A 23,132-nucleotide genomic window follows, 5' to 3' on the forward strand; every position below is an offset into this window, starting at 1 on the left:
CTTGGCACAGTTCTGTGCTGATGTCATTTAGACTTGGCACAGTTCTGTACTGATGTCATTGAGGCTCGGCACAGTTCTGTGCTGATGTCATTGAGGCTTGGCACAGTTCTGTGCTGATGTCGTTGAGGCTTGGCACAGTTCTGTGCTGATGTCATTGAGGCTCGGCACAGTTCTGTGCTGATGTCATTGAGGCTTGGCACAGTTCTGTATTGATGTCATTGAGGCTCGGCACAGTTTTGTGCTGATGTCATTGAGGCTTGGCACAGTTCTGTTCTGATGTCATTGAGGGTTGGCACAGTTTTGCGCTGATGTCATTGAGGCTTGGCACAGTATTGTGCTGATGTCATTGAGGCTTGGCACAGTTCTGTGCTGATGTCATTGAGGCTTGGCACAGTTTTGTGCTGATGTCATTGAGGCTTGGCACAGTTCTGTGCTGATATCATTGAGGCTCGGCACAGTTCTGTGCTGATGTCATTGAGACTTGGCACAGTTCTGTGCTGTTGTCATTGAGGCTTGGCACTGTTCTGTGCTGATGTCATTGAGGCTTGGCACAGTTCTGTACTGATGTCATTGAGGCTTGGCACAGTTCTGTACTGATGTCATTGTGGCTTGGCACAGTTGTGTGCTGATGTCATTGAGGCTCGGCACAGTTCTGTGCTGATATCATTGAGGCTCGGCACAGTTCTGTTATGATGTCATTGAGGCTCGGCACAGTTGTGTGCTGATGTCATTGAGGCTCGGCACAGTTCTGTGCTGATGTCATTGAGGCTTGGCACAGTTCTGTGATGATGTCTTTGAGGGTTGGCACAGTTCTGTACTTATGTCATTGAGGCTCGGCACAGTTTTGCGCTGATATCATTGAGGCTCGGCACAGTTCTGTGCTGGTGTCATTGAGGCTCGGCACAGTTCTGTGCTGATGTCATTGAGGCTCGGCACAGTTCTGTGCTGATGTCATTGAGGCTTGGCACAGTTCTGTGCTGATGTCATTGAAGCTTGGCACAGTTCTGTGCTGATGTCATTGAGGCTTGGCACAGTTCTGTGCTGATGTCATTGAGGCTTGGCACAGTTCTGTGCTGATGTCATTGAGGCTTGGCACAGTTCTGTGCTGATGTCATTGAGGCTTGGCACAGTTCTGTGCTGATGTCATTGAGGCTTGGCACAGTTCTGTGCTGATGTCATTGAGGCTTGGCACAGTTCTGTGCTGATGTCATTGATGCTCGGCACAGTTCTGTACTGATGTCATTGAGGCTTGGCACAGTTCTGTGCTGATGTCATTGAGGCTTGGCACAGTTCTGTGCTGATGTCATTGAGGCTTGGCACAGTTCTGTGCTGATGTCATTGAGGCTTGGCACAGTTCTGTACTGATGTCATTGAGGCTTGGCACAGTTCTGTGCTGATGTCATTGAGGCTCGGCACAGTTCTGTGCTGATGTCATTGAGGCTCGGCACAGTTCTGTGCTGATGTCATTGAGACTCGGCACAGTTCTGTGCTGTTGTCATTGAGGCTTGGCACAGTTCTGTGCTGATGTCATTGAGGCTTGGCACAGTTCTGTGCTGATGTCATTGAGGCTTGGCACAGTTCTGTGCTGATGTCATTGAGGCTTGGCACAGTTCTGTGCTGATGTCATTGAGGCTTGGCACAGTTCTGTGCTGATGTCATTGAGGCTTGGCACAGTTCTGTGCTGATGTCATTGAGGCTTGGCACAGTTCTGTGCTGATGTCATTGAGGCTTGGCACAGTTCTGTGCTGATGTCATTGAGGCTTGGCACAGTTCTGTGCTGATGTCATTGAGGCTCGGCACAGTTCTGTGCTGATGTCATTGAGGCTCGGCACAGTTCTGTGCTGATGTCATTGAGGCTCGGCACAGTTCTGTGCTGATGTCATTGAGGCTTGGCACAGTTCTGTGCTGATGTCATTGAGGCTTGGCACAGTTCTGCGCTGATGTCATTGAGGTTTGGCACAGTTCTGCACTGATGTCATTGAGGCTTGGCACAGTTCTGTGCTGATGTCATTGAGGCTCGGCACAGTTCTGTGCTGATGTCATTGAGGCTCGGCACAGTTCTGTGCTGATGTCATTGAGGCTTGGCACAGTTCTGTGCTGATGTCATTGAGGCTTGGCACAGTTCTGTGCTGATGTCATTGAGGCTTGGCACAGTTCTGTGCTGATGTCATTGAGGCTTGGCACAGTTCTGTGCTGATGTCATTGAGGCTTGGCACAGTTCTGCGCTGATGTCATTGAGGCTTGGCACAGTTCTGCGCTGATGTCATTGAGGCTTGGCACAGTTCTGTGCTGATGTCATTGAGGCTTGGCACAGTTCTGTGCTGATGTCATTGAGGCTTGGCACAGTTCTGTGCTGATGTCATTGAGGCTTGGCACAGTTCTGTGCTGATGTCATTGAGGCTTGGCACAGTTCTGTGCTGATGTCATTGAGGCTTGGCACAGTACTGTGCTGATGTCATTGAGGCTCGGCACAGTTCTGTGCTGATGTCATTGAGGCTTGGCACAGTTCTGTGCTGATGTCATTGAGGCTTGGCACAGTTCTGTGCTGATGTCATTGAGGCTCGGCACAGTTCTGTGCTGATGTCATTGAGGCTTGGCACAGTTCTGTGCTGATGTCATTGAGGCTTGGCACAGTTCTGTGCTGATGTCATTGAGGCTTGGCACAGTTCTGTGCTGATGTCATTGAGGCTTGGCACAGTTCTGTGCTGATGTCATTGAGGCTTGGCACAGTTCTGTGCTGATGTCATTGAGGCTTGGCACAGTTCTGCGCTGATGTCATTGAGGCTTGGCACAGTTCTGCGCTGATGTCATTGAGGCTTGGCACAGTTCTGTGCTGATATCATTGAGGCTCGGCACAGTTCTGTTATGATGTCATTGAGGCTCGGCACAGTTGTGTGCTGATGTCATTGAGGCTCGGCACAGTTCTGTGCTGATGTCATTGAGGCTTGGCACAGTTCTGTTATGATGTCATTGAGGCTCGGCACAGTTGTGTGCTGATGTCATTGAGGCTCGGCACAGTTCTGTGCTGATATCATTGAGGCTCGGCACAGTTCTGTTATGATGTCATTGAGGCTCGGCACAGTTGTGTGCTGATGTCATTGAGGCTCGGCACAGTTCTGTGCTGATGTCATTGAGGCTTGGCACAGTTCTGTGATGATGTCATTGAGGGTTGGCACAGTTCTGTACTTATGTCATTGAGGCTCGGCACAGTTCTGCGCTGATATCATTGAGGCTCGGCACAGTTCTGTGCTGGTGTCATTGAGGCTCGGCACAGTTCTGTGCTGATGTCATTGAGGCTCGGCACAGTTCTGTGCTGATGTCATTGAGGCTTGGCACAGTTCTGTGCTGATGTCATTGAAGCTTGGCACAGTTCTGTGCTGATGTCATTGAGGCTTGGCACAGTTCTGTGCTGATGTCATTGAGGCTTGGCACAGTTCTGTGCTGATGTCATTGAGGCTTGGCACAGTTCTGTGCTGATGTCATTGAGGCTTGGCACAGTTCTGTGCTGATGTCATTGAGGCTTGGCACAGTTCTGTGCTGATGTCATTGAGGCTTGGCACAGTTCTGTGCTGATGTCATTGATGCTCGGCACAGTTCTGTACTGATGTCATTGAGGCTTGGCACAGTTCTGTGCTGATGTCATTGAGGCTTGGCACAGTTCTGTGCTGATGTCATTGAGGCTTGGCACAGTTCTGTGCTGATGTCATTGAGGCTTGGCACAGTTCTGTACTGATGTCATTGAGGCTTGGCACAGTTCTGTGCTGATGTCATTGAGGCTCGGCACAGTTCTGTGCTGATGTCATTGAGGCTCGGCACAGTTCTGTGCTGATGTCATTGAGACTCGGCACAGTTCTGTGCTGTTGTCATTGAGGCTTGGCACAGTTCTGTGCTGATGTCATTGAGGCTTGGCACAGTTCTGTGCTGATGTCATTGAGGCTTGGCACAGTTCTGTGCTGATGTCATTGAGGCTTGGCACAGTTCTGTGCTGATGTCATTGAGGCTTGGCACAGTTCTGTGCTGATGTCATTGAGGCTTGGCACAGTTCTGTGCTGATGTCATTGAGGCTTGGCACAGTTCTGTGCTGATGTCATTGAGGCTTGGCACAGTTCTGTGCTGATGTCATTGAGGCTTGGCACAGTTCTGTGCTGATGTCATTGAGGCTCGGCACAGTTCTGTGCTGATGTCATTGAGGCTCGGCACAGTTCTGTGCTGATGTCATTGAGGCTTGGCACAGTTCTGTGCTGATGTCATTGAGGCTTGGCACAGTTCTGTGCTGATGTCATTGAGGCTTGGCACAGTTCTGCGCTGATGTCATTGAGGTTTGGCACAGTTCTGCGCTGATGTCATTGAGGCTTGGCACAGTTCTGTGCTGATGTCATTGAGGCTCGGCACAGTTCTGTGCTGATGTCATTGAGGCTCGGCACAGTTCTGTGCTGATGTCATTGAGGCTTGGCACAGTTCTGTGCTGATGTCATTGAGGCTTGGCACAGTTCTGTGCTGATGTCATTGAGGCTTGGCACAGTTCTGTGCTGATGTCATTGAGGCTTGGCACAGTTCTGTGCTGATGTCATTGAGGCTTGGCACAGTTCTGTGCTGATGTCATTGAGGCTTGGCACAGTTCTGTGCTGATGTCATTGAGGCTTGGCACAGTTCTGTGCTGATGTCATTGAGGCTTGGCACAGTTCTGTGCTGATGTCATTGAGGCTTGGCACAGTTCTGTGCTGATGTCATTGAGGCTTGGCACAGTACTGTGCTGATGTCATTGAGGCTCGGCACAGTTCTGTGCTGATGTCATTGAGGCTTGGCACAGTTCTGTGCTGATGTCATTGAGGCTTGGCACAGTTCTGTGCTGATGTCATTGAGGCTCGGCACAGTTCTGTGCTGATGTCATTGAGGCTTGGCACAGTTCTGTGCTGATGTCATTGAGGCTTGGCACAGTTCTGTGCTGATGTCATTGAGGCTTGGCACAGTTCTGTGCTGATGTCATTGAGGCTTGGCACAGTTCTGTGCTGATGTCATTGAGGCTTGGCACAGTTCTGTGCTGATGTCATTGAGGCTTGGCACAGTTCTGCGCTGATGTCATTGAGGCTTGGCACAGTTCTGCGCTGATGTCATTGAGGCTTGGCACAGTTCTGTGCTGATGTCATTGAGGCTCGGCACAGTTCTGTGCTGATGTCATTGAGGCTCGGCACAGTTCTGTGCTGATGTCATTGAGGCTTAGCACAGTTCTGTACTGATGTCATTGAGGCTTGGCACAGTTCTGTGCTGATGTCATTGAGGCTTGGCACAGTTCTGTGCTGATGTCATTGAGGCTTGGCACAGTTCTGTGCTGATGTCATTGAGGCTTGGCACAGTTCTGTGCTGATGTCATTGAGGCTTGGCACAGTTCTGCGCTGATGTCATTGAGGCTTGGCACAGTTCTGCACTGATGTCATTGAGGCTTGCCACAGTTCTGTGCTGATGTCATTGAGGCTTGGCACAGTACTGTGCTGATGTCATTGAGGCTTGGCACAGTACTGTGCTGATGTCATTGAGGCTTGGCACAGTACTGTGCTGATGTCATTGAGGCTTGGCACAGTACTGTGCTGATGTCATTGAGGCTTGGCACAGTACTGTGCTGATGTCATTGAGGCTTGGCACAGTTCTGTGTTGATGTCATTGAGGCTCGACACAGTTCTGTTGTGATGTCATTTGTTTTGGGCTCACCTAGGAAGGTTGAGTCTCTAAGGTCAGAAACCACATGATACAGTGGAGCAGTACAAGCCCGATGGCCTGTGTGTACCTGTAGAGTTGAAAATCAGGCTCCTTGTTGCCGAAGTGAGGATAGCGCACAGGAATAGCAGAGTTGGTTAGGCACCTGGTTGTCGTAGAGTTGAAAACACATAGGAACAGCAGGGTTCTTTAGGTAGTAGCACCTGGATGCTGACTAGCACATATGAGCAGCTGAATAGCCGATTGGGAAGTGCGGTTTACTCCTGGCAAACACATTGCTGCAGTGTATCTGAATATGCAGCCGACAGATAGGAATCTGAGCCGGCCGCCCAAACTCTTGGATGATGACAACAGAAGAGGACGCTGGGTTATCATAGTCACCGTCGTGCCCTGGCAGAGAGGGAGGTAGCCGTAGGTTATAGAAGAGTCAAAGCCCAGAGCTGGAGCCGGGGCAGGTCAATAATTTCATTAAGGCAGGACTCGTACTGACCTCATTGAGACTGGACATTAGATTGATTTTCCCTGTAACATTGTGTAATAAAATCAGCTGGAGTCACAGTCCGCAACCAAAGCCAAGGTTTGACCAAAGACTAGAGAACTGGTCTGCTATAATCTGCAATTTGTGATGTTTGACTTTATAATGATGGATGCTAGAGACATAAATCACACTCATCTGTGTAGTGTTTGTGCTGTGATTTGGAGGGTCATCTCCATTTTTCTCGGGGTGAGCAGTTGTAAGACTCATTTGTGTAGTGTTTGTGCTGTGATTTGGAGGGTCATCTCCATTTTTCGCGGGGTGAGTAGTTCTAAGACTCATTTGATGATGCACTGAGACGCGTATATCATTTGCCTCATATTTGGGAGACGCCTGTCATTCACAGCATTTTCTCCCCATCAGAGTCTACGTACCGCCATCAGACAACTATAGACGACGAAGCGGTTACGATGGAGCTGCTGGACACCGCTGGTCAGGTAAAATATCCATCATCCGTCTTATCAACTGAATTTATTGCTTCAAAGCCCAAAGTTTTACCTAACAACTTTGTGGAGAAATCCATTATATTTTTTTATATTTGTATTAAAGAAGAAAATGATTGAAAGCCGACTCTGAAGATAACCAATAGAAGGTGAGACTCCGCGTGACGGACGGTGTTTGCCTACATAGATCTGCAGAGGTCAACCTCATGTTTTTCCTGAGCAGAATAATACCTCGAATATAAGACATTGAAGCCACATTTTATTGTCGTCATCCTCCCAGGATGCATCACAACTCCAGATTGTGAGCGGTGGGCCATGACTTTAGAGACCACCTCTCCACTACTCCAGGCCGGTGGTGGATAGTTTTAGACCACCCCGGCTGTCTCTTGGCTTTGTGAGTTATGATGATGTCTCTTTCAGGGCAGAATATTTCTCTGGAGCTACTGATGCAGCAGAGATTAAGCAATGTCTTTGGGAACAGCAACCATGTTCCGTCAATTGTTGTGGCCTACTACTTAACGTGAATCTGACAGGTGACACATGTGGCTTGATCCGTGGACAGCACGTGTCAGGCGCTGGCTGTATGATCTCAGCCAGGTATGATTGACTGCAGCATTTCAGAGAAGAATCCGCCGGGGACGGAGCTGCATGGGAGACTAGTCGGACGGGTGGGTCCCTGGCAGCTGCTCCCCACCTGCTGCCCTTGACTGGAAGAGACCTGTCAGTGACTGGCAGTGGATAGGGAGAAAGGCTGCATCCAAAACTCATTCATACTTGATTAAGGCTGGATGTAGCCAAAACGCGTTGTACTTTTATTCATCTTTTTAAATAAAGCCGCCTCAGCTCGGTACTGCTCGGTACTGCTCGATACTGCTCGTTACTGCTCGGTACTGCTCGATACTGCTCGGTACTGCTCGATACTGCTCGGTACTGCGCGATACTGCTCGGTACTGCTCGATACTGCTCGGTACTGCTCGATACTGCTCGGTACTGCTCGGTACTGCTCGGTACTGCTCGATACTGCTCGGTACTGCTCGGTACTGCTCGATACTGCTCGGTACTGTTCGGTACTGCTCGATACTGCTCAGTACTGCTCGGTACTGCTCGTTACTGCTCAGTACTGCTCAGTACTGCTCGATACTGCTCGATACTGCTCCATACTGCTCCATACTGCTCAGTACTGCTCTATACTGCTCGATACTGCTCGGTACTGCTCTATACTGCTCGATACTGCTCGGTACTGCTCGATACTGCTCGGTACTGCTCGGTACTGCTCAGTACTGCTCGATACTGTTTCCGTACTGCTCGATACTGCTCGGTACTGCTCGATACTGCTCGGTACTGCTCGGTACTGCTCGGTACTGCTCGATACTGCTCGGTACTGCGCGATACTGCTCGGTACTGCTCGATACTGCTCGGTACTGCTCGATACTGCTCGGTACTGCTCGGTACTGCTCGATACTGCTCGGTACTGCGCGATACTGCTCGGTACTGCTCGATACTGCTCGGTACTGCTCGATACTGCTCGGTACTGCTCGGTACTGCTCGATACTGCTCAGTACTGTTCGGTACTGCTCGTTACTGCTCAGTACTGCTCAGTACTGCTCGATACTGCTCGATACTGCTCCATACTGCTCAGTACTGCTCTATACTGCTCGATACTGCTCGGTACTGCTCGATACTGCTCGGTACTGCTCGGTACTGCTCAGTACTGCTCAGTACTGCTCGATACTGCTCGATACTGTTTCCGTACTGCTCGATACTGCTCGGTACTGCTCGATACTGCTCGGTACTGCTCGGTACTGCTCAGTACTGCTCAGTACTGCTCGATACTGCTTCCGTACTGCTCGATACTGCTCAGTACTGCTCGATACTGCTCGGTACTGCTCGATACTGCTCGATATTGCTCGATACTGCTTCCGTACTGCTCGATACTGCTCAGTACTGCTCGATACTGCTCAGTACTGCTCGATACTGCTCAGTACTGCTCAGTACTGCTCGGTACTGCTCGATACTGCTCGATACTGCTCAGTACTGCTCGGTACTGCTCAGTACTGCTCGATACTGCTCGATACTGCTCGGTACTGCTCGATACTGCTCGATATTGCTCGATACTGCTTCCGTACTGCTCAGTACTGCTCGATACTGCTCGGTACTGCTCGATACTGCTCAGTACTGCTCGATACTGCTTGGTACTGCTCGATCCTGCTCGATACTGCTCGATACTGCTTCCGTACTGCTCAGTACTGCTCGATACTGCTCGATACTGCTCGATACTGCTCGGTACTGCTCGGTACTGCTCGATACTGCTCGATACTGCTCGGTACTGCTCGATACTGCTCAATACTGCTCAATACTGCTCGATACTGCTCGATACTGCTCGATACTGCTCGGTACTGCTCGATACTGCTCGATACTGCTCAATACTGCTCAATACTGCTCAATACTGCTCGATACTGCTCGATACTGCTCGGTACTGCTCGATACTGCTCAATACTGCTCAATACTGCTCGATACTGCTCAATACTGCTCAATACTGCTCGATACTGCTCGATACTGCTCGGTACTGCTCGGTACTGCTCGATACTGCTCGATACTGCTCGGTACTGCTCGATATTGCTCGATACTGCTTCCGTACTGCTCGATACTGCTCAGTACTGCTCGATACTGCTCAGTACTGCTCGATACTGCTCAGTACTGCTCAGTACTGCTCGGTACTGCTCGATACTGCTCGATACTGCTCAGTACTGCTCGATACTGCTCAGTACTGCTCAGTACTGCTCGGTACTGCTCGATACTGCTCGATACTGCTCAGTACTGCTCGATACCGCTCAATACTGCTCAATACTGCTCGATACTGCTCAATACTGCTCGATACTGCTCGGTACTGCTCGATACTGCTCAATACTGCTCAATACTGCTCAATACTGCTCGATACTGCTCGATACTGCTCGATACTGCTCGGTACTGCTCGATACTGCTCAATACTGCTCAATACTGCTCGATACTGCTCAATACTGCTCAATACTGCTCGATACTGCTCGATACTGCTCGGTACTGCTCGGTACTGCTCGATACTGCTCGATACTGCTCGATACTGCTCGATATTGCTCGATACTGCTTCCGTACTGCTCGATACTGCTCAGTACTGCTCGATACTGCTCAGTACTGCTCGATACTGCTCAGTACTGCTCAGTACTGCTCGGTACTGCTCGATACTGCTCGATACTGCTCAGTACTGCTCGGTACTGCTCAGTACTGCTCGATACTGCTCGATACTGCTCGGTACTGCTCGATACTGCTCGATATTGCTCGATACTGCTTCCGTACTGCTCAGTACTGCTCGATACTGCTCGGTACTGCTCGATACTGCTCAGTACTGCTCGATACTGCTCGGTACTGCTCGATACTGCTCGATACTGCTCGATACTGCTTCCGTACTGCTCAGTACTGCTCGATACTGCTCGATACTGCTCGATACTGCTCGGTACTGCTCGGTACTGCTCGATACTGCTCGATACTGCTCGGTACTGCTCGATACTGCTCAATACTGCTCAATACTGCTCGATACTGCTCAATACTGCTCGATACTGCTCGGTACTGCTCGATACTGCTCAATACTGCTCAATACTGCTCAATACTGCTCGATACTGCTCAATACTGCTCGATACTGCTCGGTACTGCTCGATACTGCTCAATACTGCTCGATACTGCTCGATACTGCTCGATACTGCTCAATACTGCTCAATACTGCTCGATACTGCTCGATACTGCTTGTTTTCTGGGGGCACCAGATTCCTCAGTCACCTCACCCTTTAATTTCAGCAGTGAAAGACATATTTAGCTCACAGTGGTCTTTGACTTCGGAGGTTGTTTCAGCCCAGTGAACCACCTCTGCCATGATAAGGCAAGACAGATGGTGGTAGTGGTGAGCTCGGCTCATCTGGTGAGTTCTGCTGCGTGGTGGTACGAGTAACTCTGCAGATGCAATTAAATGACTACCGACAGTAAATGTATAATAGAATAATGACATAGAACCAATAACAGCATAAGGATTGTGAGAGAAATGGTGGAGGTTTCTTCATACTGGACATACGATCCATGTGATGCTCAACTGTAATATTGATAATCGAAATAACAAAAATCTGTCAGCAGACCCCTGAGCACTCTTCCCCAACAAGAAAGTCTCCCAGCATCAACCAGAAACATGAGCCTAATATTTAATATGGCTCCCTCTGGGTGATCATCTCCAGGAGAGGTACTCCTCCAAGCTCAATCCAGATTGTCCCCCTCAGGCCAGTCTGCCAGTGTTGTGTACTTGTTAATGCCCACTGCATGACATAACCATGTTACACCACCCCTCACCCCTGTAAATGTGGAGGACAGGAAGCCTTATCGGGGCTGATTTTGTACTTGAGAGGTGCAGGGGGGAATGCACCATCACTGAGTTACGTTGCAGATTTCAACATTTATTAGAATCATCAGTGTGGCTCCCAGCTGTCCCGGACCGAGTGGGGCTGTCCCGGACCCAGTGGGGCTGTCCCGGACCCAGTGGGGCTGTCCCAATTTGAGAGAGCTGTTCCAGGAGGTCAGTGCTATGGCCCGACTTCCACTCAATCTGAGCAATGTCTTCTCTTCTGCAGTCTTCATTGCTCTGTACCTCCTTATCCTGCTCCAAGTGGGTGGGGCCAGCATTTCTCTGCTCTGCATATGTTCATATTTTATTAAATATACCATTTTTTTATGTTTTTTTGAGCTGTAATCTCACCGGGATTCAAACACCCAACCTGCATCATTGTAGGCAGTAGAAAAAGCTATGAGCCACCGGCTGCACTGAGATGCCGAGGAGAATGTTCTGTACTTGGATGTGCAGTGCACATTTTGACATTACAGACAGATTGTTATGGTGCATGGAGCTACATCTCTATACACCAGTGCATTTATATACAGTCATGGCCGAAAGTGTTGACACCCTTGAAATTGTTTCAGAAAATGAAACATTGCTCCCAGAAAATTATTGCAATTACACATGTTTTGTTATACACATGTTTATTTCATTTGTGTGTATTGGAACAACACAAAAAAACTGAGAAAAAAAGGTAAATTGGACATAATTTCATACTAAAATGGGCCGGACAAAACTGTTCCACCTTTCCGAAATTGTGGGTAAACAAAATTCAGACTAACCTGTGGCAAATATCAGGTGTGGGCAATATGAAAATCACACCTAAAATCAGATAAAAAGGGGAGAAGTTGATCTTTGCATTGTGTGTCTGTGTGTGCCACACTAAGCACGGAGAACAGAAAGAGGAAAAGAGAACTGTCTGTGAACTTGGGAACCAAAATTGTTGAACAGTATCAACAATCTCCAGAGATCTTGATGTTCCTTTGTGCATGGTATGCAACATAATCTAGAAGTTTACAACCCAAGCACTGTAGATAATATCTCTGGATGTGGACAGCAGAGAAAAATTGATTAAAGGTTGCAACGCAGGATAGTCCAGATGGTGGATAAGTAGGTCAAATCAAGTTCCAAAGAAAGTCAAGCTGTCCTTCAGGGTCAGGGTGCATCAGTCTCAGTGCAAACTATTTGTCCAAATGTGAATGAAATGAAACGCAATGGCAGTAGACCCAGGAGGACCCACTGCTGATACAGAGACATACAGGAAACAAGCTAGACTGCCATTTGCCAAAATGTATGTTAGTAAGCCAAAATCTTTCTGGGAAAGCATCTTTTGGACAGATGAGACCAAGATAGAGCTTTTTGGTAAAGCATATCATTTTACTGTTTACCGAAAACAGAATGAGGCCTCCAAAGAAAAGAACACAGCACCCACAGTCAGATATGCTGGAGGCTCAAAGATGTTTTGGGATTGTTTTGCTGCCTCTGGCACTGGGGGCCTTGACTGTGTACAAGGCATCATGAAATCTGAAGATTAATAAAGGATTTTGGGTGGCAATGTAGTGCCCAGTATCAGAAAGCGTCCTAGGACATGGGTCTACCAGCAGGACAATGACCCCAAACATACTTCAAGAAGCCCCCAGAAATGGATAGAAACAAAGCGCTGGAGAGTTCTGAAGTGGCAGCAATGAGTCTGGATCTAAATCCCATTGATCCCCTGTGGAGAAATCTTACAATTGCTGTTGGGAGAAGACGCCTTCATATATGAGACCTGGAGCAGATTCTAAGAAGAGTCCAAGATCCAGCTGAGGAGGAAGAAGCTGATGGTTATAGGAAGCGACTGATCGCAGGGATTTACTCCACAGGGCGCAACCGAATATTAACCCTTTCAACCCCGAGCCTATTTTCACCTTCATGACCAAGCCAAATTTTACAATTCTGACCACTGTCACTTTATGAGGTAATAACTCTGGGACGCTTCAATGGATCCCCCTGATTCTGAGATTGTTTTTTCGTGACATATTGTACTTCATGATTGTGGTAAAATTTCTTTGATATGACTTATGTTTATTTGTGAAAAAAATGGAAATTTTTAATTTTTCAAACTTTTAATTTTCATGCCCTTAAATCAGAGCGATATGTCACAAAAAATAGTTAATAAATAACATTTCCCACGTGGCTACTTCACATCAGCACAATTTTTGAAACAGAATTTTTTTTTTTTTTAGGAAGCTATAAGGGTTAAAAGTTGACCAGCGATTTCTCATTTTTCCAACAAAATTTACAAAACCATTTTTTAGGGACCACATCACATTTGAAGTCACTTTGAGGGGTCTCCTTGACAGAAAATACCCAAAAGTGACACCATTCTAAAAACTGCACCCCTCAAGGTGCTCAAAACCACATTCAATAAGTTTAATAACCCTTCCGGTGCTTCACGGGCATTAATGGAACGTGGAAGGAAAAAAATGAACATTTTACCTTTTTTCAAAAATTTTTTACTTCACACCCAAGTTTTTCAATTAACAGAAGAAAATAGACCCCAAACTGATCGATTTCTCCTGAGCACGCCGATAACCAATATGTGGGGGAAAAACACTGTTTGGGCGCACGGCAGGGCTCAGAAGGGAATGAGCGCCATTTGACTTTTTTGGAAAAATCCAGAGCATTTCTGCATCGTGGGCACTTAGCCAACAAATATATTTTTGCCCTAAAAAATTTTGTTTTAGCCCCAAATTTTTTCATTTTCACAAGGATAGCAGCAGAAAAAGGACCCCAAAATTGGTTGTTCAATTTCTCCTGTGTACGCCAATACCCCATATCTAGTCAAAAACTACTTTTGAGACATAGTGCAAAGTTCAGAAGGGAAGAAGTACCATATTGGAGTTCAGATTTGGCTGGGCTGGTTTGAGGGTGCCATGTCACATTGGCAGAGCCTTGAGGTGTCAGAACAGCAGAAACCCCCCCCCACCCAACATAAGAGACCCCATTTTACAAACTACACCTCTCAATGAATTCATCTAGGGGTGCAGTGATCATATTAACACCACAGGTGGGTCACAGAATTTTACACCATTGAGGAGTAAAGAAAAAAATTGTATGAAAATGTAAAATCTGGGGTTAAAACAAATTAGGAAATGGGTAAAAAATGTCACCATAATTTGTCCCACAATTTCTTCTGAATGTAGAAATACCCTATATGTGGCTGTACAGTACTGCTTAGCCACACGGTGAGACTCCGGAAGGACAAGCGCTATTTGCCTCCTGGAGCACAGATTTTGCAAGAATAGTATGCAGACTCCATATACAGAGCTCTTAAGTGCTAGAATAGCAGAATACCCCCCTAAGTGACCCCATTTTGGAAATTATACCCCTTTGAGAATTTATCTGCAGATGTAGTGATGATTTTGACTCCATGGGTCTTTTCCAGAAGCAAGCAGCAATGGATGTTGCTGACTGAAAATTGCAAACTGCCATTGTAGTGACCAGTACTTTGTAGTGACCAGTACATTGTAGTTACCAGTACGTTGTAGTAACCAGTACGTTATGCCCAGCTTATGCTCCTGGAGACATGAACCTATAAATTAGGCAGGATCTCATTGCTACAGAAAAGCCAAACATGTGGACGCTAATTGCTATTTAGGAACACTGGGGCTCAGAAGGGAGGGGGCATTTGGATTGGGAAGCGCACAATTTGCTGAGTTTCTTTTGGGGGACGAGGAGCCATTTCACTTTTCCAGAGTCTTTTTACTTCCAGTAACGTTGAAGCCCTATATTTCCGTTAACAGATGACGGCGCTGAGTGGGAGTTTTTTTCTGTGGATTGATTTAAAGCTTTTGTTAGCAACATTTTCCTAAAAAATTGCAAAAACTAATGAAAACCAATTACAATAATGTTATTTTCATTGCACTTTAAAAAATAAAGATCACAAATCTGCAAATAACACGGACGTTTGGTATAACTGTAATTGTAACAATCCGTACAACAAAGCGATCAGAGGATATATGATGATGTAAATGGCGTGATATATTATTTTCTTTATTAAACCCATAAAAAATGGAATAAAAAAGTAACGTTAAGGCTGTGTTCACACGTAGCGCAAATACTACATTATTTTTCTGCACGTTTTCTGCAGGTGTCCGCACCACATAACGCAATAACAATCTTCTCCGCATTTCTTCTATGCCTTTTCACTGTTTTTGGTGCAGATGTGAAGCCACGTTTTTTAATGCTTTTTTAATATTACAAAAAAATATGCACGTCATTTTTTTTTTTTTTTACATGCGCTGCTTTAGGCTCCGCATAGAAGCCTATAGAAAAAAACGCACCGAAACTGCAGAGTTCAGCAGCATCTTTAGACGCATGGAGCGCGGAAGTTTCATGGAATCAGATCCACTTTGCTTTAACTCTTAGGCCGTGTTCACATGTAGTGTAAATGCTGCTTTTTTTCTACTGCCTTTTTGTGCAGAATTTAACAGGTCTGAGCAAATTGGATATGATTTTATGAAAACTCTGCCCCCTGTGCGTCTAAAGACGCCGCTGAACTCTGCGGTTTTGGTGCTTTTTTTTTCTCTCGTCTTCTATGTGGAGACTGAAAAGAACATGTAAAAAACTGCAGATACTTTACTAGGGGCAGAATCAAAGCTTTTCTGTATATAAAAAACACTTAAAAATGCGGCTTCACATTTGCACCAAAAACACATCAAATAAGGGGAAAATGCATAAAAATGCAGCAATAATCCGAGAAGACTGTTATTGCGTAGTTTGGTGCGGATCCTGCAGAAACAAAAACACTATTTAAACTACTTGTGAACACGGCCTTAGGGTATGTGCCCACGATGCAGAAATGAAGCAGAAAATTTCTGCAGCGTTTCTGCATGTTCTTGGCAGTCAAAAACGCTTGCGGATTTTACATGCGTTTTTGACGCGTTTTTGCAGCCTTTTTACATGTGGATTTTACACGCGTTTTTGACACATTTTTGCAGCCTTTTTACATGTGGATTTTACACACGTTTTTGACGCGTTTTTGCAGCCTTTTTACATGTGGATTTTACACGCGTTTTTGACGCGTTTTTGCAGCCTTTTTACATGTGGATTTTACACGCGTTTTTGACGCGTTTTTGCAGCCTTTTTACATGTGGATTTTACACACGTTTTTGACACGTTTTTGCAGCCTTTTTACATGCGGATTTGACTTGCGTTTTTCAAGTGCATTGGGACCTCAAATCCGCATGCAGAAACGCACAAATAATGGACATGCTGCGGATTTTTCCGCAAGGAAAATCCGCTGCGGAAAATTCCGCAGCATGGGCACAGAACATGCGGATTTTCATTGAGGATCATGGGGCACGGATTACCAAGCGTTTTGCAAGCGTTTATGCTGCGGAAAATCCACATCAAAAACACTTGAAAAACGCATAGTGGGCACGCAGCCTTACAGACACCAGAAAGCCGGATGTCGTCTAGTGAAGCTGCATAAAGATGAGAAAGTTCTGGCAGCTCCAAATGTGAATGAAGGAACAAAAAATAATCCACAACTTGAGATGAGCAGGACACACAGATGATGTCGCTCCGCCGGGTACACCGGATGGTTAGAGATTCACGGTGTCCTGTCCATCCGCCAGGTACCACTGACCAGAGACCCGGGAATCCATCCGCTCATCTCTAGTCCCAACCGCCCCAGATACAGCGCACAGTCCCGGATTTGGGTCTATGGAGTCTGTTGAATGTCCCTCATTACCAGCGCCCCTCTGACAACTCCTCCTGCCAGGGGAGAAAGAAATGGTAAATGGGCATGGTTTGGGTGTGGCTAGGGCATGCATTGGGGTGTGGCTAGGGCGTGGCCATGGTTTGCCACGGCAGATGTATCACGCCTCATAGCTTTTCTTCCTCTTCATCAGTGCCCACGCGTTATATATAGAGTGTATATAGATCTGTCAGACCATAGGAATCAAAGGCAAAATGTCAGATTGAGCTGCGAGGGCGGAGAACAAACATCACCTGGATGAAAGGTTGGGCTGGAATCAAAAAGGGCAGAATAGACAGAAGCAACGCAAGCAAGAGAGAGAGATAGATCCTGCAGAGAGATGGGACACCAGGATTTAACAAGGGTGATGCAGTGATCCGGTGATGCAGTGATCCGGTGATGCAGTGATCCGGTGGTGCAGTGATCCGGTGATGCAGTGATCCGGTGATGCAGTGGTGCGGTGATGCAGTGGTGCGGTGATCCGGTAGTGCAGTGATCCGGTGATACAGTGATCCGGTGATGCAGTGATCCGGTGATGCAGTGATCCGGTGATGCAGTGGTACGGTGATCCGGTGGTGCAGTGATCCGGTGATGCAGTGATCCGGTGATGCAGTGGTGCGGTGATCCGGTAGTGCAGTGATCCGATGATGCAGTGGTACGGTGATGCAGTGATCCGGTGATGCAGTGGTCCGGTGATGCAGTGATCCGGTGATGCAGTGGTCCGGTGATGCAGTGATCCGGTGATGCAGTGATCCAGTGATGCAGTGGTGCGGTGATGCAGTGGTGCGGTGATGCAGTGATCCGGTGATGCAGTGGTGCAGTGATCCAGTGATGGAGTGATCCGGTGATGCAGTGGTACAGTGATCCGGTGATGCAGTGGTACGGTGATGCAGTGATCCGGTGATGCAGTGATCCGGTGACGCAGTGGTGCGGTGATGCAGTGATCCGGTGATGCAGTGATCCGGTGACGCAGTGGTGCGGTGATGCAATGGTCCGGTGATGCAGTGATCCGGTGATGCAGTGGTCCGGTGATGCAGTGATCCGGTGATGCAGTGGTGCGGTGATGCAGTGATCCGGTGGCGCGGTGATGCAGTGGTGCGATGATGCAGTGATCCGATGATGCAGTGGTGCGGTGATGCAGTGATCCGGTGATGCAGTGGTCCGGTGATGCAGTGGTGCGGTGATGCAGTGATGCAGTGATCCGGTGGCGCGGTGATGCAGTGGTGCGGTGATGCAGTGATCCGGTGATGCAGTGATCCGGTGATGCAGTGGTACGGTGATGCAGTGATCCGGTGATGCAGTGACCCGGTGACGCAGTGGTGCGGTGACGCAGTGGTCCGGTGATGCAGTGATCCCGTGATGCAGTGATCCAGTGGTGCGGTGATGCAGTGGTGCGGTGATGCAGTGATCCGGTGATGCAGTGATCCAGTGATGCAGTGATCCGGTGATGCAGTGGTACGGTGATGCAGTGATCCGGTGATACAGTGATCCGGTGATGCAGTGGTACGGTGATGCAGTGATCCGGTGATGCAGTGATCCGGTGACGCAGTGGTGCGGTGATGCAGTGATCCGGTGATGCAGTGATCCGGTGACGCAGTGGTGCGGTGATGCAATGGTCCGGTGATGCAGTGATCCGGTGATGCAGTGGTCCGGTGATGCAGTGATCCGGTGATGCAGTGGTGCGGTGATGCAGTGGTACGGTGATGCAGTGATCCGGTGATGCAGTGATCCAGTGGTGCGGTGATGCAGTGGTGCGGTGATGCAGTGATCCGGTGATGCAGTGATCCAGCGATGCAGTGATCCGGTGATGCAGTGGTCCGGTGATGCAGTGATCCGGTGATACAGTGATCCGGTGATGCAGTGGTACGGTGATGCAGTGATCCGGTGATGCAGTGATCCGGTGACGCAGTGGTGCGGTGATGCAGTGATCCGGTGATGCAGTGATCCGGTGACGCAGTGGTGCGGTGATGCAATGGTCCGGTGATGCAGTGATCCGGTGATGCAGTGGTCCGGTGATGCAGTGGTCCGGTGATGCAGTGGTGCAGTGATGCAGTGATCCGGTGGCGCGGTGATGCAGTGGTGCGATGATGCAGTGATCCGGTGATGCAGTGGTGCGGTGATGCAGTGATCCGGTGATGCAGTGGTCCGGTGATGCAGTGGTCCGGTGATGCAGTGGTGCGGTGATGCAGTGATCCGGTGGCACGGTGATGCAGTGATCCGGTGATGCAGTGGTGTGGTGGATACGCTGACATTCTTGGTGGTGTGAACAGGTATCGAGATCTTCATCACACCCTGTGTATTAAGGGGAATCTGTCACCACTTTGGAGATATCAGACCGCTACTATGGACATACAGGGTATAGAAAAGTAAATCTATACATACCGGTATGGCCCACGGTAGAGGTCTGAATGCAGAGAAATGTAATTTTATCTCCTTGGTTTTTCACAGGCTTGACGTCCCTGTGACATGCGCTTTTCTACCTAACCTCCCAGCACATGCGCAAAGCGCGGCTCACAGGAAGCGCGGCTCGCAGGAAGCGCGGCTCGCAGGGAGCGCGGCTAGCAGGGAGCGCGGCTCGCAGGAAGCGCGGCTCGCAGGGAGCGCGGTTCGCAGGGAGCGCGGCTCGCAGGGAGCGCGGCTCGCAGGGAGCGCGGCTCGCAGGGAGCGCGGCTCGCAGGAAGCGCGGCTCGCAGGGAGCGCGGTTCGCAGGGAGCGCGGCTCGCAGGAAGCGCGGCTCGCAGGGAGCGCGGCTCGCAGGGAGCGCACTTTGTTTCCTTACTGTGTAATGGCTGTGTCTGACTGTGCAGGAACATGGTCTAATCAGAAAACATCTCCTGGGCAGGGGAGGAAGGGAAAGAGTGTACAGACTGGACAACCGGGAGAGCGGATGATTCTAACTGTGAGGTAAAACATGGCTTGAACACAGGCAGTGAGAAGTTTTACCTCACAGAAAGAACCATCTGTGCTCCCGGCTGTCCTGTCTGTATACTCTCATGTGCTCCCGGCTGTCCTGTCTGTATACTCTCATGTGCTCCCGGCTGTCCTGTCTGTATACTCTCATGTGCTCCCGGCTGTCCTGTCTGTATACTCTCATGTGCTCCCGGCTGTCCTGTCTGTATACTCTCATGTGCTCCCGGCTGTCCTGTCTGTATACTCTCATGTGCTCCCGGCTGTCCTGTCTGTATACTCTCATGTGCTCCCGGCTGTCCTGTCTGTATACTCTCATGTGCTCCCGGCTGTCCTGTCTGTATACTCTATTGCGTCCTCCCCCTCCCAGGAGCTGTGGTATGATCAGACCATGTCCTTGCACGGTCAGACATGGCCATTACCCAGCACACAGCAGGGGAACATTTATAAGATTATCTCAGCACAGGAACATTATTATATCACATCCGATTGTGGAAATTATTATCATTCCAAGATCTAGTGATTAAAATGAACTTTGTTTGTGGGAAAACTCCTTTAATCTACAGTTATTTTACAGCTGTATAATTCTAGAGTTTTCTTGACAGCGTGATACAATGCACCCTGGCCACCGCCACTCTCCGTCCTCCATTATTACACAGGAGAGATGAAGCTTCTTTCCCACCTAGAATCAGGGCCCGGACGTGCCTCGTGTGTTGCAGGAATGAATCTGCCGCATCCTGTCAGCGTCTCCGTCCCTTTTGCTCCCACGCAGGAATCACGGCTTTCTATGGAGATGTCAGCGTCAGGCGTCCTTGGAAACAATCAATGGCTTTTACAGGAAAGTACAGGAAAGTGCACATTGTGTTCTGTCTGCGTGCGATGGAGGGAACGTGCCGGCCGTGGGCTGAAACGTATGGAAGCAGAAATACCTCGCCTGAAGGGAAGATGTGAATCCGTTCACCGCCTGGTGCAATCTGCTGACACATGGCGCCATCATCACGGCTGCCGGCACAATCACGGGGGGCAGGATTTCTGATATTTTATTTTATTTCTTTAGTTTGCTCCATTATTTCCAGAGCACTTACAGACATTATCATCACTCAGCTCATCTGCTACAAAGTGACGTGAAAATAAAAAAAAGTTACGGTTATTACGGCCCTGGATGTGGAAAGGTGAATCCAAAAATCTCTTCTGGCCGTCTGAACAACAGCATCACAACAATTCCCTCTGCATATCATGTGTGTAATGTGGATGTGAATACTGTATTTCATATACACATGTGTGTGTAGTGTGTATGTGTTTTATATACAGTACAGACCAAAAGTTTGGACACACCTTCTCATTTAAGATTTTTCTGTATTTTCATGACTATGAAAATTGTACATTCACACTGAAGGCATCAAAACTATGAATTACCACATGTGGAATTATATACTTAACAAAAAAGTGTGAAACAACTGAAAATATGTCTTATATTCTAGGTTCTTCAAAGTAGCCACCTTTTGCTTTGATGACTGCTTTGCACACTCTCGGCATTCTCTTGATGAGCTTCAAGAGGTAGTCACCGGAAATGGTCTTCACTTCACAGGTGGGCCCTGTCAGGTTTAATAAGTGGGATTTCTTGCCTTATAAATGGGGTTGGGATCATCAGTTGTGTTGTGCAGAAGTCTGGTGGATACACAGCTGATAGTTCTACTGAATAGACTGTTAGAATTAGTATTATGGTAAGAAAAAAGCAGCTAAGTAAAGAAAAACGAGTGGCCATCATTACTTTAAGAAATGAAGGTCAGTTAGTGCGAAAAATTGGGCAAACTTTGAAAGTGTCCCCAACTGCAGTTGCAAAAGCCATCAAGCACTACAAAGAAACTGGCTCACATGAGGACCGCCCCAGGAAAGGAAGACCAAGAGTCACCTCTGCTTCTGAGGATAAGTTTATCCGAGTCACCAGCCTCAGAAATCGCAGGTTAACAGCAGCTCAGATTAGAGACCAGGTCAATGCCACACAGAGTTCTAGCAGCAGACACATCTCTACAACAACTGTTAAGAGGAGACTTTGTGCTGCAGGCCTTCATGGTAAAATAGCTGCTAGGAAACCACTGCTAAGGACAGGCAACAAGCAGAAGAGACTTGTTTGGGCTAAAAAGCACAAGGAATGGACATTAGACCAGTCGAAATCTGTGCTTTGGTCTGATGAGTCCAAAGTTGAGATCTTTGGTTCCAACCACCGTGTCTTTGTGCGACGCAGAAAAGGTGAACGGATGGACTCTACATGCCTGGTTCCCACCGTGAAGCATGGAGGAGGAGGTGTGATGGTGTGGGGGTGCTTTGCTGGTGACACTGTTGGGGATTTATTCAAAATTGAAGGCATACTGAACCAGCATGGCTACCACAGCATCTTGCAGCGGCATGCTATTCCATCCGGTCTGCATTTAGTTGGACCATCATTTATTTTTCAACAGGACAATGACCCCAAACACACCTCCAGGCTGTGTAAGGGCTATTTGACCAAGAAGGAGAGTGATGGGGGGCTACGCCAGATGACCTGGCCTCCACAGTCACCAGACCTGAACCCAATCGAGATGGTTTGGGGTGAGCTGGACCGCAGAGTGAAGGCAAAAGGGCCAACAAGTGCTAAGCATCTCTGGGAACTCCTTCAAGTTTGTTGGAAGACCATTTCCGGTGACTACCTCTTGAAGCTCATCAAGAGAATGGCAAGAGTGTGCAAAGCAGTCATCAAAGCAAAAGGTGGCTACTGTGAAGACCCTAGAATATAAGACATATTTTCAGTTGTTTCACACTTTTTTGTTAAGTATATAATTCCACATGTTGTAATTCATAGTTTTGATGCCTTCAGTGTGAATGTACAATTTTCATAGTCATGAAAATACAGAAAAATCTTTAAATGAGAAGGTGTGTCCAAACTTTTGGTCTGTACTGTACATCTTCAGCATCCTTGATGGACGAACCCCTTCTGAGTTATCCTCAGTGGTCCAATCATTGGCGAGCGGAAAAAGTCCCGGACCCGACGGGTTTACTGTTAAATTTTACAAGACATTCCTTCCCCTTCTCTCCCCCTTATATTATCATCGTTCAACCATGCTACCAACATTAATCCATTTCCCTCCCAAACTACAGAGGCCCATATCACAATACTCCCTAAATCTGGTAGGGACCCCCTCCTTTGCTCAAATTACAGGCCTATTTCTTTGCGGAATGTTGGCTTAAAAATATCCGCAAAAATATTGGCAAATAGACTCCAGCCCCTACTCTCTAACCATACTCAATTTGATCAAGTTGGGTTCCTGGTTGGTAGAGAGGCCGGCGATAACACGCTAAAAACCATTGATATCATTCACTACGCTCAAACAAGAAACATTACTATTACTC

The 23,132-nt window shown here is 47.9% G+C and overlaps 1 protein-coding gene across 4 annotated transcripts in view; it reads left to right on the top strand.

Annotated features, from left to right (window-relative positions):
- RERG (RAS like estrogen regulated growth inhibitor) overlaps positions 1–23,132 on the top strand; it is a 403,944-nt gene that overhangs the window by 239,993 nt on the left and 140,819 nt on the right. For all 4 annotated transcript variants that reach the window (XM_073650605.1, XM_073650604.1, XM_073650603.1 and 1 more), the window contains exon 4: positions 6,611–6,684. In XM_073650605.1, the coding sequence (XP_073506706.1) occupies positions 6,611–6,684 (74 nt within the window). The remainder of the gene's footprint in view (positions 1–6,610; positions 6,685–23,132) is intronic.

This window comes from Phyllobates terribilis, unplaced genomic scaffold (genome assembly GCF_046119375.1).
Source record: "Phyllobates terribilis strain yellow unplaced genomic scaffold, ASM4611937v1 Scaffold_10__3_contigs__length_209671492, whole genome shotgun sequence".
Taxonomy (NCBI): Eukaryota; Metazoa; Chordata; class Amphibia; order Anura; family Dendrobatidae; genus Phyllobates; species Phyllobates terribilis.